The 11,883-nt window shown below is 37.0% G+C and overlaps 1 protein-coding gene and 1 non-coding gene across 2 annotated transcripts; both read left to right on the forward strand.

Annotated features, from left to right (window-relative positions):
* The first annotated feature begins 40 nt into the window (after positions 1-40).
* On the forward strand, positions 41-9,929 carry ik (IK cytokine). The gene is made up of 20 exons (XM_088604396.1): positions 41-235; positions 1,137-1,203; positions 1,866-1,958; positions 2,224-2,283; positions 2,483-2,650; positions 2,968-3,082; positions 3,683-3,753; positions 4,195-4,241; positions 4,372-4,535; positions 5,202-5,310; positions 5,522-5,561; positions 5,757-5,964; positions 6,470-6,488; positions 6,882-6,958; positions 7,473-7,558; positions 8,016-8,073; positions 8,320-8,408; positions 8,834-8,942; positions 9,138-9,172; positions 9,619-9,929. Exons 1-20 carry the CDS (start codon positions 220-222, stop codon positions 9,644-9,646), a joined length of 1,659 nt encoding a protein of 552 aa, XP_088460522.1. The 5' UTR covers positions 41-219; the 3' UTR covers positions 9,647-9,929.
* A 1,605-nt stretch (positions 9,930-11,534) lies between these two features.
* On the forward strand, positions 11,535-11,607 carry trnam-cau (transfer RNA methionine (anticodon CAU)). Its single transcript has one exon. It is a non-coding gene; the product is annotated as a tRNA-Met (tRNA).
* Positions 11,608-11,883: the final 276 nt, after the last annotated feature.

The following is an 11,883-nucleotide window of genomic DNA, read 5'->3' on the forward strand; positions in this document are numbered from 1 at the left end:
AAGGCAATCTTAGTCGATAGTCAGAATTGCGACAACCGTGATCGATTATTTTTCCTGTTCTGCCATTTCCGGTAGTGAGTTTTGTGGACGACGGATGGAGTAGTAATTTGCTGTGTTTAAGTGTCTAAAATAATATTTGCAGATTGATTTTCGGTTTTAAAACGTAAAAAATAGATGTAAGGATCCTCTTTGAAGCAGAGAAACGTAAACCGCTTCAAAATGCCCGAACGAGACAGTAAGTTTTGTTTTCGCATTTTACCTCAAGTACTTGAATGTTGCTGTTATTTTGTTTACGAGGATAAACGCGTTCTTTGTTATTGTATAGTTTCAAACGTACTTACATTAGTTAATTAAATCCGATCGCTTTTATGGCTAGATAAACACATCGATTGAATATTCTCTGTAAGCTTGGAATTAGGGGCAATGATTTACTTGAACTGGTTTATGTTGGTGTTCAGGGTTTTTGTTCTTAATTAGTACTGTCGCCCAATGTCAATTTTTTTTTGTCGGTAAATGTTTGTATTATTTAAATGCACGACTAACTATAGCCAGTACATCGATATGCTTGACAACTATCGTTGTAGTTTTAATAGTGGGCCTCACTAGTATTGTGACTCTGCTCCGTTGTCTATGGGAATGTACGTGTGTTCAGAAATTAATTTTTATGTCGTGACTACCTCATAATGTTTAATTATCTTATAATAGTAGGCCTCATAATTGTGTTGTCAAATTTTGTTAGCATTGATCTTCTCAGCATTGTAACATTCAAAGAAATCTTTCGATTTCAATCAAAGAACTTGAGTCATACACTATCAGAAAATCAATAATAGTTTTTCGCTGGGAAATTTGATCTCTTCAGAGGGATTCAAGAATTTTAAGATACGATTTCTAATTAACATCTTAATTTTAAGATTATAAGAGCATGATTTCAATCAAGTATACCATAAAGGGAGTTTGTATAAACCTCTTCCTTAGTCAGTCAGGCCTCTAGGGACACATTTCTAAGTGCTATTCTCTGGCAAATGTTATACATTTCTATTGTAATTTTTCATTAGGCAGCACCTTATTCAACTGGGGTGTTCTTTTTAAAACGTTTTCCTATAACCTTTATATTTGTTTTCCTTCCCTCCCCTTAGGTGAGCTGTACTCAAATCCCCTGGCTCCAGATGGCCATGAGGTGGAAGATCATCGGTCAGCTCTCCAGTGAGTATCTCCATATTGCTGTGTATTTGTCTTATGATGTCTTATGAACTTATGATTTCCCAGCTTTCCATTGTTAGCAAGCTCCTTGTTCTTGTCCAAAGTAATTCAGGAACTCAGAGCATATTTCAGAAGCATGGGGCACAAAGCGGAACTGCGTTGTGGACACACACACACACAAAGACTATAAATAGCCTGGACAGCATGTCATTAGAAATTTGGAGAACCTGCAAACTCCTTACAAAAGCTGTTCCAGTACAGAATAGAACATAGCACCCAGTAGCAGTGAGATAGTAGCACTGTTGTACCACTGTGCTGCTTCACTAATTATTTTATGCTCGGCAATCCAGATTAAATATGGAGACTCTAGTTATTTATCAAAATCACTCAGTTTTGCACTTTCTTCCAGTGTTATTTTGACAGTCTTATATAATCTTGTGATCAGTGCCCACTGAGGAACTAAAATAAACCCACCTGAAAAACTTATATTCTTAAAATAATCCAGTGCAAGGTATCGAGTACATTTTCATTTCTGTCATACTTTAGCCAAAGAGTTAAATATTACAGAGGTGGATTCAAATACGTTGAGTGTTTTTTAAGATGTTGTAAATGTGTCGGAAGGTTTCTGCTGAATGATCATGTTAATGTTCTTTTCTGCTGCTTAGGTCCAAGCTGACAAATGAAGATTTCCGAAAATTGTTGATGACCCCGCGGGCTACACCTTCAACAGCCCCTCCTTCAAAATCTCGCCACCATGAGTGAGTACTGATGGGGCACTTTTTTAGGACGGGAAACCTTAAGGTTTTCAACAACTGCGTCTCATAGAACGTCCACAGCATCGTCTGCTTGTTCCTGTATTTGTTACACCTTTTCTACGTCTGTCAAAATAGTTTTAATATGGTAGTAGAAACACACAGTTTGTCTTATCAAAAGCTACAAATTATTCGACTATCAATAATTGTAGTTATCTGCAAATGGAAGAGCCTCATGTTTCTCATACTAACTCGCCTTGTATGGTTCCAGAATGCCAAGGGAATACAATGAGGATGAAGACCCAGCAGCTCGAAGAAGGAAGAAGAAAAGGTGATTTTTGTCAATTTTATTCAACCACTATGCAAAGTTTGGTAAACTATTCTGATGAATAGCTTCACTAGGTAGTGCTGTAAATATCACCCAAGGTAAACACATAGGTAAAGGAATATAGGTTGAGCATAATTGCATAAATTGAACTCTTTTTTTTTCGCTCCATTTCATTGTTTTAACTTTCCTGCTTCACTCGCAGTTACTATGCCAAGCTTCGACAGCAGGAGCTTGAACGAGAGCGCGAGTTGGCGGAGAAGTACAGAGACCGAGCAAGGGAGAGGAGAGATGGTGTCAACAAGGACTATGAGGAGACTGAACTCATCAGCACCACAGCCAACTACAGGGCTGTGGGCCCTACAGCAGAAGCGTGAGTGTCTCTCAGCCCGTTCCTCACACACCTCTCCTGTTTCCTTCCACCCTACATGAAGAGAACTGCCCTTCTCACTAGCCCTCCCTTCAGAACACTTCTTATCTATCCTAATTGCTTGTCAGCCAAGAAGATTTATATTTGTGAAGTTCTGCAGTAGCTCTATACATCTAATATGACATTCCTTTGTTTCCATGTTCTTGCAATGGTGTTTTTGCATCGATGGAATTTTTAGATTCCAGCAGGTGTTTCTTGAATACATTAAAATGGTCTTTTCTAATGATCATTTTATATTCTCCTGTTTTGGCAATTAACAGCGATAAATCGGCAGCAGAAAAGAGAAGGCAACTGATCCAGGAGTCCAAGTTCTTGGGTGGTGACATGGAGCACACTCACTTGGTGAAAGGGTTGGATTTTGCCCTGCTGCAGAAGGTGAGTTTTGTATTAGAGTGTTATCGGCAAGCCGTTTCAATGACCTGTAATATGGTCTTTAGAACTTGGAGTCCTGATCATTTTGTTGGAGTATCAAAAAATGCTTCTTTTACAGGAGACTCACAAAGGTAACACTGCAATTTTTCTGATAGTGTATGACTCAAAACTGTGATTGTCATCAAAGGGTACTTTTGTTCTGACATGATATTGCAGCAATATTTTTATTATTTTATGTTATACGCTAAATTTGTAATTTTCCTCACAAAAATAAATTAATCTAGGCTATTTAACATTCTAGTACCTGGCTAGGAGGTGTGCTTTGAGAAATTCTTGCTCTTTTTGTGTCAACAGCTGCATTAGACTCAAAAATAGGGCTGAATTATTTTAAAAGAATCAGAAAATGTTGTATCTGCTCATGATAAAGTTGACTTATACGTGGGAGCTTCCAAATATTTAATAATGGCACAGGAATAAATGTAAGATTATGTGAGTGTGTCTGTTGCTAGAAACAGTGTGTATGAATTACAGCTGGGTGTAACAAGTGGGAGAGACTCCAGTCTCTGGACAGGTCACTAACATTCCTTTCCTTTGTGAATTTAGGTTCGTGCTGAAATCACCAGCAAGGAAAAGGAGGAAGAGGATTTGATGGAAAAAGTACAGAAGGAAGTGAAGTATGTGATCCAAACATGTTTCCTCTTCAGATATCATCAAATCTTGTGGTTGCAGTTATCCAAAATGTGTATTTTCACTTTAGGTGGGTAGCTGCGTCAGCATGCGTAGGCTGCAAAGGAACAAGTAATAGGTTTATTCCATGCTGAAAAAAAGAAGAAAGAGAACACAACGTTTCGGCCGTGGAGCCTTCTTCAGGCGTCACCTGAAGAAGGCTCCACGGCCGAAATGTTGTGTTCTCTTTCTTCTTTTTTTCAGCATGGAATAAACCTATTACTATTTTCACTTTAGTTGACAATTGAATGTGAAATGAATTTCCTTAAGGTAAAACACCCATCCTTTATAAGGAATAGACGTTTCAAGGGTAAGCAACACGTACTGTTCTATTTCATTTAAAATATTTCTTTCTACAACCAGTTACATCTTTGTTGGGTTTTTTTTAGGAAAGATGAAGATCCAGAACAGAAAATTGAATTCAAGACCCGTCTGGGTAAGAATATTGATCTTACCGTTGGGATATTTTCAAATGATTAACAAGCAATGAATGATTTCATTGATGGATTGAGCTGACAGATGAGCGATTGTGGCAGTTTTTTTCAATGACAGTGTATCTTTTAAAGGGAGGAACATTTACCGCATCTTATTCAAGAATCGTGCACTGGAGAGAAACGAGCTTTTTCTGCCTGGCAGGATGGCTTATGTAGTGGATCTGGAGGATGAGTATGCCGATACTGACATTCCCACAACGCTGATCAGGAGCAAAGCTGACTGTCCCACAATGGAGGCAAGAAAACTGTAGTTGATTTCATCCTCATCGGTTGGAATGCATTCTTAAGTAAAGCTGATACTTCCTGTTTAGTTTTAAGGGCCTGTATTCGAATTAAGCAAACACACTTAAAGTTGGAGTAAGATCTTCTTTTTAGTCTATTAGTGATACTTAATGTGTTTATTTACATAGGATTTACATAAGACGTTGCCCAGAAGATATTTTCTGCAAAATAGCATTTCTCATTTGAGCAGAGCTAATTCATTTAAAAAATTCATTTAAAAAATAATGCAGTCTGGTGATTATTGAGTTTCTACCATTGTAATTGAGTCACAGAGCTGTAAGGTTGCTTTTCTATTTTTTATCTAGTTCTTACGACCTGACACCTTCATGTACATTAATATACAGTGTGTAAAGTGTCAGTTGACATGTAAATAGTTATTATTTGAACCATTTCTTCATTTGTGCTAAAGTTTTGATATCTGAAAACAGCCCAAATGATAATGCTGCATTTATTGTTCGTGTGAAAACAAGATTTACACTGATTGAAAAAGTGCATTTTTGCAGCTTGAAACATCCGATCATGTACATTTCTTTTCCGTTTCCTGAAAACAGGGATCCCCACCTAATCCTTTTCTGAAGTTATCTGCACTTTTCTGATTTTTTTTTTTTACTTTTTCTCAGGCTCAAACCACCCTGACAACAAATGACATTGTAATAAGCAAGCTGACTCAGATCCTGTCCTACCTTCGGCAAGGCACCCGCAACAAGAAGATGAAGAAGAAAGAGAAAGGTATGGCAGATATTCCATATTTACATCGCACGACTTATTAACTTGTTTCCCATTCAGATCAGTTTGGCGTAATACTGTTTATTTTGCTAGCAGGTGTAAATCGAGAATTGTTGTTGGAATTAAAGTATTTCCGTGTCCCAAACATACATTCTGAACTAGGGAATCACGTCAAGCGTGGAATATGAGAGATTGTGATTTTGTCTGTTTTCAGGAAAACTTGATGAAAAGAAACCCCCAGAGGCAGATTTGAAGTAAGTAAAAAAAATATCACCAGTGTCCTCTCCTTTTACAAGTCGATACATTTTGTTTTTCTGTTTAGCCACGTCTACTGAAGAAAAAAATAATTCTCCAAAATGCCATGTGCACTTTCCTCCTGTCGCCGCCTGCAGCACAATTGACTTGTGTAGATGTAAAGGCCTGTCTCTTACTGCTTCTCCGATTTGTAGTATTTTCGATGACATTGGGGACTACACCCCCTCCTCCTCCAAGGCCATGCGCGAGAAGGAGAAGGAGAAGGAGAAGGAGCGCCACCGCGAGAGGGAGCGGGAGAGGGAGCGCGAGAGAGACCGGGAAAGAGAACGAGAGAGGGAGAGAGACAGAGAAGAAGAGAAAAGGAGACACAGCTACTTTGAGAAACCAAGGGTTGATGATGAGGTGAGATGAGCTGTTGGCTAGCATCCGCAGTAAACATCTTATCTAGTATTCAATAATAGAGAAATGGCATAAAAGATCATTCTTCACCAGAACAATGTAGCTCACAAACGTTGCTTTAACATGCATGACTCTAAAATACTTTTCAGAGAATAAAAAAATCTTCCTTATGCTTACCAAAACAGAACATGGGGTGTGGTAGGCTTTTGTGCAAACTAGTTGCTATGTAGTTCAACTGGGTTTTGAAGGAAAGGAGCGTGCTAGATTTCTTCAGCAGTGTAAGTTACTGAGATTTGTCTTCCGAGTGTCATTTGGTTTAAAGTACTGCATTTTTTCGGTAAAATTGGCTTTCAATTTTTGTTCCCAAGAAAAGTTAGTTGCAAGAAGCACATTTTTAAACTTTTAGTATTACTTTCTAAACACTATGCTGTGCAGTGGTGAAACTAATGGTAGTAAGAGACAAATTCATTGTATTTTGTTAAAAAATACATTTTCCTTTTTTTGACAGGTTGTGGAGATGGAAAAGGGTAAGAACTTATTTTTAATTATATACTACGGTTTAAATATATTGCATTGTGGTAAATATTTGTCAGTGGTCAAATTTAATTTCTTTAAATAACCAGAATTTTCATCTACTTAAAACTGGTGCATGTAAATGTGAAGTAGATATATGATTATTAAATTTACTGGAACTATTAATGTTTATCATTTTAATCAAAATTTTAAGTTTAAAGTTGAAACCAATGTATGAGGTTTAAAAAGATGTACAATGACATTTAGGAGCTTCAGTGAATTTCTGGGGTTCTTATCTTTTCTTTATGTTGCAGCTTACAAAGGCACTGAAACTGACAGCACTGGAATGTCCAAGGATTCAAGAATATTGCCTTGAGACTGACAAATGTGATTATATTTTTTATTAGGTCCTGCGTCTGTGAAGGATCAAATTAAATTGATCAACGAGAAGTTTGCTGGAAGTGCACAGTGGCAAGGCCAAGAGACATATCCTTTCTTTGCTCTTTGTTTACTTCCACTATTTCTGTATCACGTGATTGATTTGTGGCAAAACGTATACTGAGAGATTGTTATAATATGAGAAAGTATCCTCTCTTTTAAGATGCATACAGTTTACATTGAATTATCTCTTTGTGATACTGTATATACTTTTTAAGTATAAACTACTTAGTCTTATTTGCCACATTTCCTTGCAAGAAAACATAGCAATTTTCTACTTGGTTAAATAACAGATTCTTAAAGCCTTTTAGAGTAAAGTTGAATTTCCTATTTATTTCAGTGAGGCTTAAATGTATTTTGAAACACTAGTTGGATGTGCAAAAGTTTTTGTAAGCTTTGGAATGGAGCAGAAAAAAATTGAAAGTAATTCTGTCCACCTTTGCCGCTTTGACTTTTAAGTCTGGGTTATTACATTTTCAGATTGCAAGTTTGATCTTTATGGACCGCTTGCAGTGGTTTTAAATGTTACTACTCATATTGTTCTTCCCTTAACCTGGAATACTGCTGGCAGTAGAAGGGAAGAGAAGAAACATGTTGGGGACTTTTTTGGGATGTCTAACAGCTACGCTGAGTGCTATCCTGCTACGTAAGTGACAGATTTTTTTTTTTATTCTGTAATGTATTCACAAAAATGTAAGATGTTCAACCTCTTGCATGTACTCTTGTGCTTTTAAGTAAGGACTTCACAGTTTTATCAACAGTTTATCAATCACAAGGAGGAGTGTTGAACATGGATTTTGTTTATGCTGCAGTTTCCGGACAAGGGATATTGTGCATATTTATATTTTGTTTTTAGAGAGAGAATTTCTGCAGTGTAGGTGTTTGATTTAAAATAAAAAAAATATTTATAAAAACTTCTTAAAGATGTATGTAACATGATTGATTTTTTACTGCATTCTACATTTTGCTAAGTCTCTTTATGAAGATTCGAGCAAAACCTTTATCACTATAGTCACTATTCATTATCACTTTAAGAGTTACAGTGCCTTAATCCTTACACTTCTAATGGCAATCTAATTCAATTGTCATTTTATATTTCTCAGAATGGATGATCTAGCAGTGGACAGCGATGAAGAAGTGGACTACAGTAAAATGGATCAGGTCATATATTTAAATTACTTACATCATCTACTTTTATGTATTCCTTTTGCCTTCAGATTTCTTTTAAATTCTTAGTTCTAAACCAATTTGGTCTTTTAATTTTTCAAACATTTATTCCTAACATATTAATTTGAGTTTAAAAGGAGCTGTTAGAAAGTAGGCAGTTCCTTTTCCTAACTGTCAATAAAGTGACATTTAGTAATTGATGCTACTTGCTTTTTCATAGATACTTTTCCTTCCTTACAGGGCAATAAGAAAGGACCATTGGGACGCTGGGACTTTGACACTCAGGAAGAGTACAGCGAGTATATGAATAACAAGGAAGCCCTCCCTAAGTAAGGAATATATATTTATATGTTGTAAGGTGTCCTGTCTGAAATAGTTTTATGCATGACATGAATTTTACCCTGCTTTTATCCATTCAGACAATTCTGGGTCTCGGGGATACTCGAACCTATCCCAGCAAGCAACACGCAAATGGCGGGGTACACCCTAGACAGGACACCAGTTCATCACAGGGCAGAGTCTTAGACAAACACATTCACACCAGAGCCAATTCTTCTAGAATTAACCGACCAGTAGTCTGTCTTTGGTCTGTGGGAGGAAACCTACGCAAACACGTGGAGAACGCACAAACTCCAGGTTCGGAGTTGAACCCAGGACCCTGGCACTGCAGGGCTTTGCAGCCCACAGGTTTTACACGTTGATTAAATGTGACCAAATATCTGACATTTTCTTCTGGTTTTGCACAATAATTTAGGGCTGCCTTCCAGTATGGAATTAAGATGTCAGAGGGTCGGAAAACTCGCCGCTTCAAGGAGACCAATGAGAAGGCAGAGCTTGACCGGCAGTGGAAGAAGATCAGTGCTGTAAGTGTTGATGAGAAAGATCCATGGCTATACGTGGGCTTTTTCAATTCTATACATCGCAGAGAAGTGCCTGTATAATCTAGTGGAAGAGGTATATTTTCATCTTGCACCCCACCGTCATAAACAAGGTTTAAACTTTTTTTTTAAACGTTTACCTGGTTTTAACTGATCTGTATTTTTGTATTTATTTTCCAGATTATTGAAAAGAGGAAGAAAATGGAAGCAGACGGGTGTGTACATTTCCTTCTTCATTCGCAACTTGACTGCAAACATAGGACATGGGAAATAACTTGCGGGAAAATTTAGAAGCGCAGAAGTCCCTGAAAAAAATCCATGCCCATTGGTTGCCGATATTGGCCTTCCTAAAGACTGGGATCAGTAAAATCAGGCTTGGTTTCTTTTTTATTTTCCTCCGCTGTGCTGTCTTAGTTGGAATCTTACACTTTAGGACTTTGTCAAGTATTAAAGAGTCTTGGTGGGGGAGGGGGCATTGCTAATGCTGATCCCCGAAGACTTTGGCTAACCTGCAGTTTGCATGATTGAGCTGAGTTTAATTAAAATCTATAAAATCGGACAGTTCTGGAATACAAAAATTTCAAGAGATTAATGATAGAAGAACTGTTATTTTACCATGGAGTCTGGTCCACCACACTAAAAAGTTTTTTTTTCATTTCAGGGTGGAAGTGAAGAGGCCAAAATACTGAAGACTTTCCTTTTTTAGTTACCATTTTATTCTATTACTGGTCTATGTTTGTGCTCTTTCTTTAATGAGTAATTTGAATTGCAGTATATAGTATGCTAGGATTGATTTGTGTTTTTAAAAATGTATCAGCTTTTTTTTTCCTTTTTAATCCTTCAAGGAAATAGGCTTCTGTATTGCAACAAGTTCAAAGGGTTGATGTTCTGTACATTAAAGTTAAAGGTCTTCTAAAACTCCTTAGCATATCCTGAAGTGCAACCCCAAAATAAAGTGTTGCTCTGAATAAACATGCATTTTATTGATTCGTCTGTATTTTTCATAACAAATTGATTTTTTTTCACATATAGAGTACCATGTTGTTTGAAGTTTGTGAGTAGTTACGAGTAAATAGATGAATGCTTTTGAGGATTTTCAATACTTGTATCAGGTCCCCTCTTAATCTTCTCTGTTCAAGACTAAAGGTTCAGTTCCTACAGCATGTCAGTTGAGGACATACGCTTAAGCCCCAAAATGTATCTTGTTGCTGTTCTCTAGACCGATTCTATCGCAACAATGTCTTCACACTACTTTAAAAGATGCTTTACTACTGTATCATATAATTTTAACAAATCCCTTATTTAGATTTATACTTTTACCAATACCACTTAAGTATTTTTCATAAGATGCCTCTACTTTCTCATTCTTATTTTTTATGTATAGTTTGGTTTTGTTACCTCCACTTTCTGTGCACTGTTTACATTAAACCTGATTTACCAAGTGTTTGCCCAGTCTTGAATTTGACCTAAGTAATGTGAAGTTTCATTTAATGCTTCTGGAGTGTTGACCCTCCGCATTTAGTGTTTACTGCAGGATTAGAGATAATTGATAAAAATAAGGACCTAGTGAACCTAGTGGTACTCCACTGATTATAATCCTCCAGTTTGAGCATTAACCCATTATCTGTACTCTGAAGGGTCATGTCAAATTTCTTATTCTCAGTCTGCTTCCAAAGTACACAGACTAATGTACTGACACTATGTACTGGGCAGTAAAGGACAAATGATGTTGTGAAGACAAGGGTAGCATTAAATATGTGCTAAATCAACCTCAACTCTGAGATAATATTTTTGATTAACACCTGAAGTACTATAAACTGAAATTTATTCTGTGGCTTTCTAATTTTAATTTTTATACTTTAACATTTAAGTATCATTTACAAACAGAGGGTGACTAAGAGAGCCAAAAGCATCATGGAGTGTGTGTCTCACCCCCTCCATTGCAAATTCACACTTCTCCCATCTAGGAGATGCCTCTGTGCCACCAGGTGTAAAACCAACAGAATCAGGAAATCTTTCATCCTCACTGCAATTACACTGTTTTTTTTTATCTTCTGTAACACTACTGTATTCTCTTCCCTTTTGATGACGTTTATTTGTCATTGTGTTGTGTTTGACTGCAGTAAAACAAATTTCCCCCAGGAGACAATAAAGCTTGAATTGAATATTTCTCTTGCCTTCTGCACACCTGAAGTCTGTAAAGGGTATGATTATTGACTATTGGCCATTTACCAAATTACCATATGCACATTGACAGCACTGTATGTCTTCTGACGACGGTCAGGTTTAAAGTTTAAAGAAAATCGTTCCAGGTCCTGTGCCTAGTTCTACAATAAACAGAAAGCTGGTTATGGTTGTGAACATTTTTTTAAGCGACTGATAATATATATATATAAAGTGATGATGGCAACAAGCAATCCCGATTGATTTTCCATGCGTACCATATAGCAAGATATCGCATCGCCTAGGATTCAGTATAGTTCACCTTGATCACAATATTGAAATATTTACCCAAATCCATTGTAATTGCTGCTGGAGAGGCAGAAAGACCAATATAAGAGATCATACGGGACAGATGCCTCGTTAGCGCAGTAGGTAGCGCGTCAGTCTCATAATCTGAAGGTCGTGAGTTCGATCCTCACACGGGGCACAATTTTTAACACTAAGGTTCTGAAAGAAAAAAAAATAATTCAATTATAGCTACTTATAACTAAAGCACGTAAGAGAATACTGTCGGGGGATATAAGAACACCCGTGTCAATAAATTTGTCTTCTGATGTAGTTTACTGTGCGTTCTTGGTTTAAAGCATTCTTTGAATGTTTGATTACAAGGATTTCTCCTCACGGTTGTCTTTCATCAGTAAAATACACCCATCCCTTGTTAAACAAGCACTTTACTCGCGAGTATACGCTAAAAGGAGATTTA

Source organism: Lepisosteus platostomus, chromosome 13, assembly GCF_059453375.1.
Source record: "Lepisosteus platostomus isolate fLepPlt1 chromosome 13, fLepPlt1.hap1, whole genome shotgun sequence".
Lineage (NCBI taxonomy): Eukaryota > Metazoa > Chordata > Actinopteri > Semionotiformes > Lepisosteidae > Lepisosteus > Lepisosteus platostomus.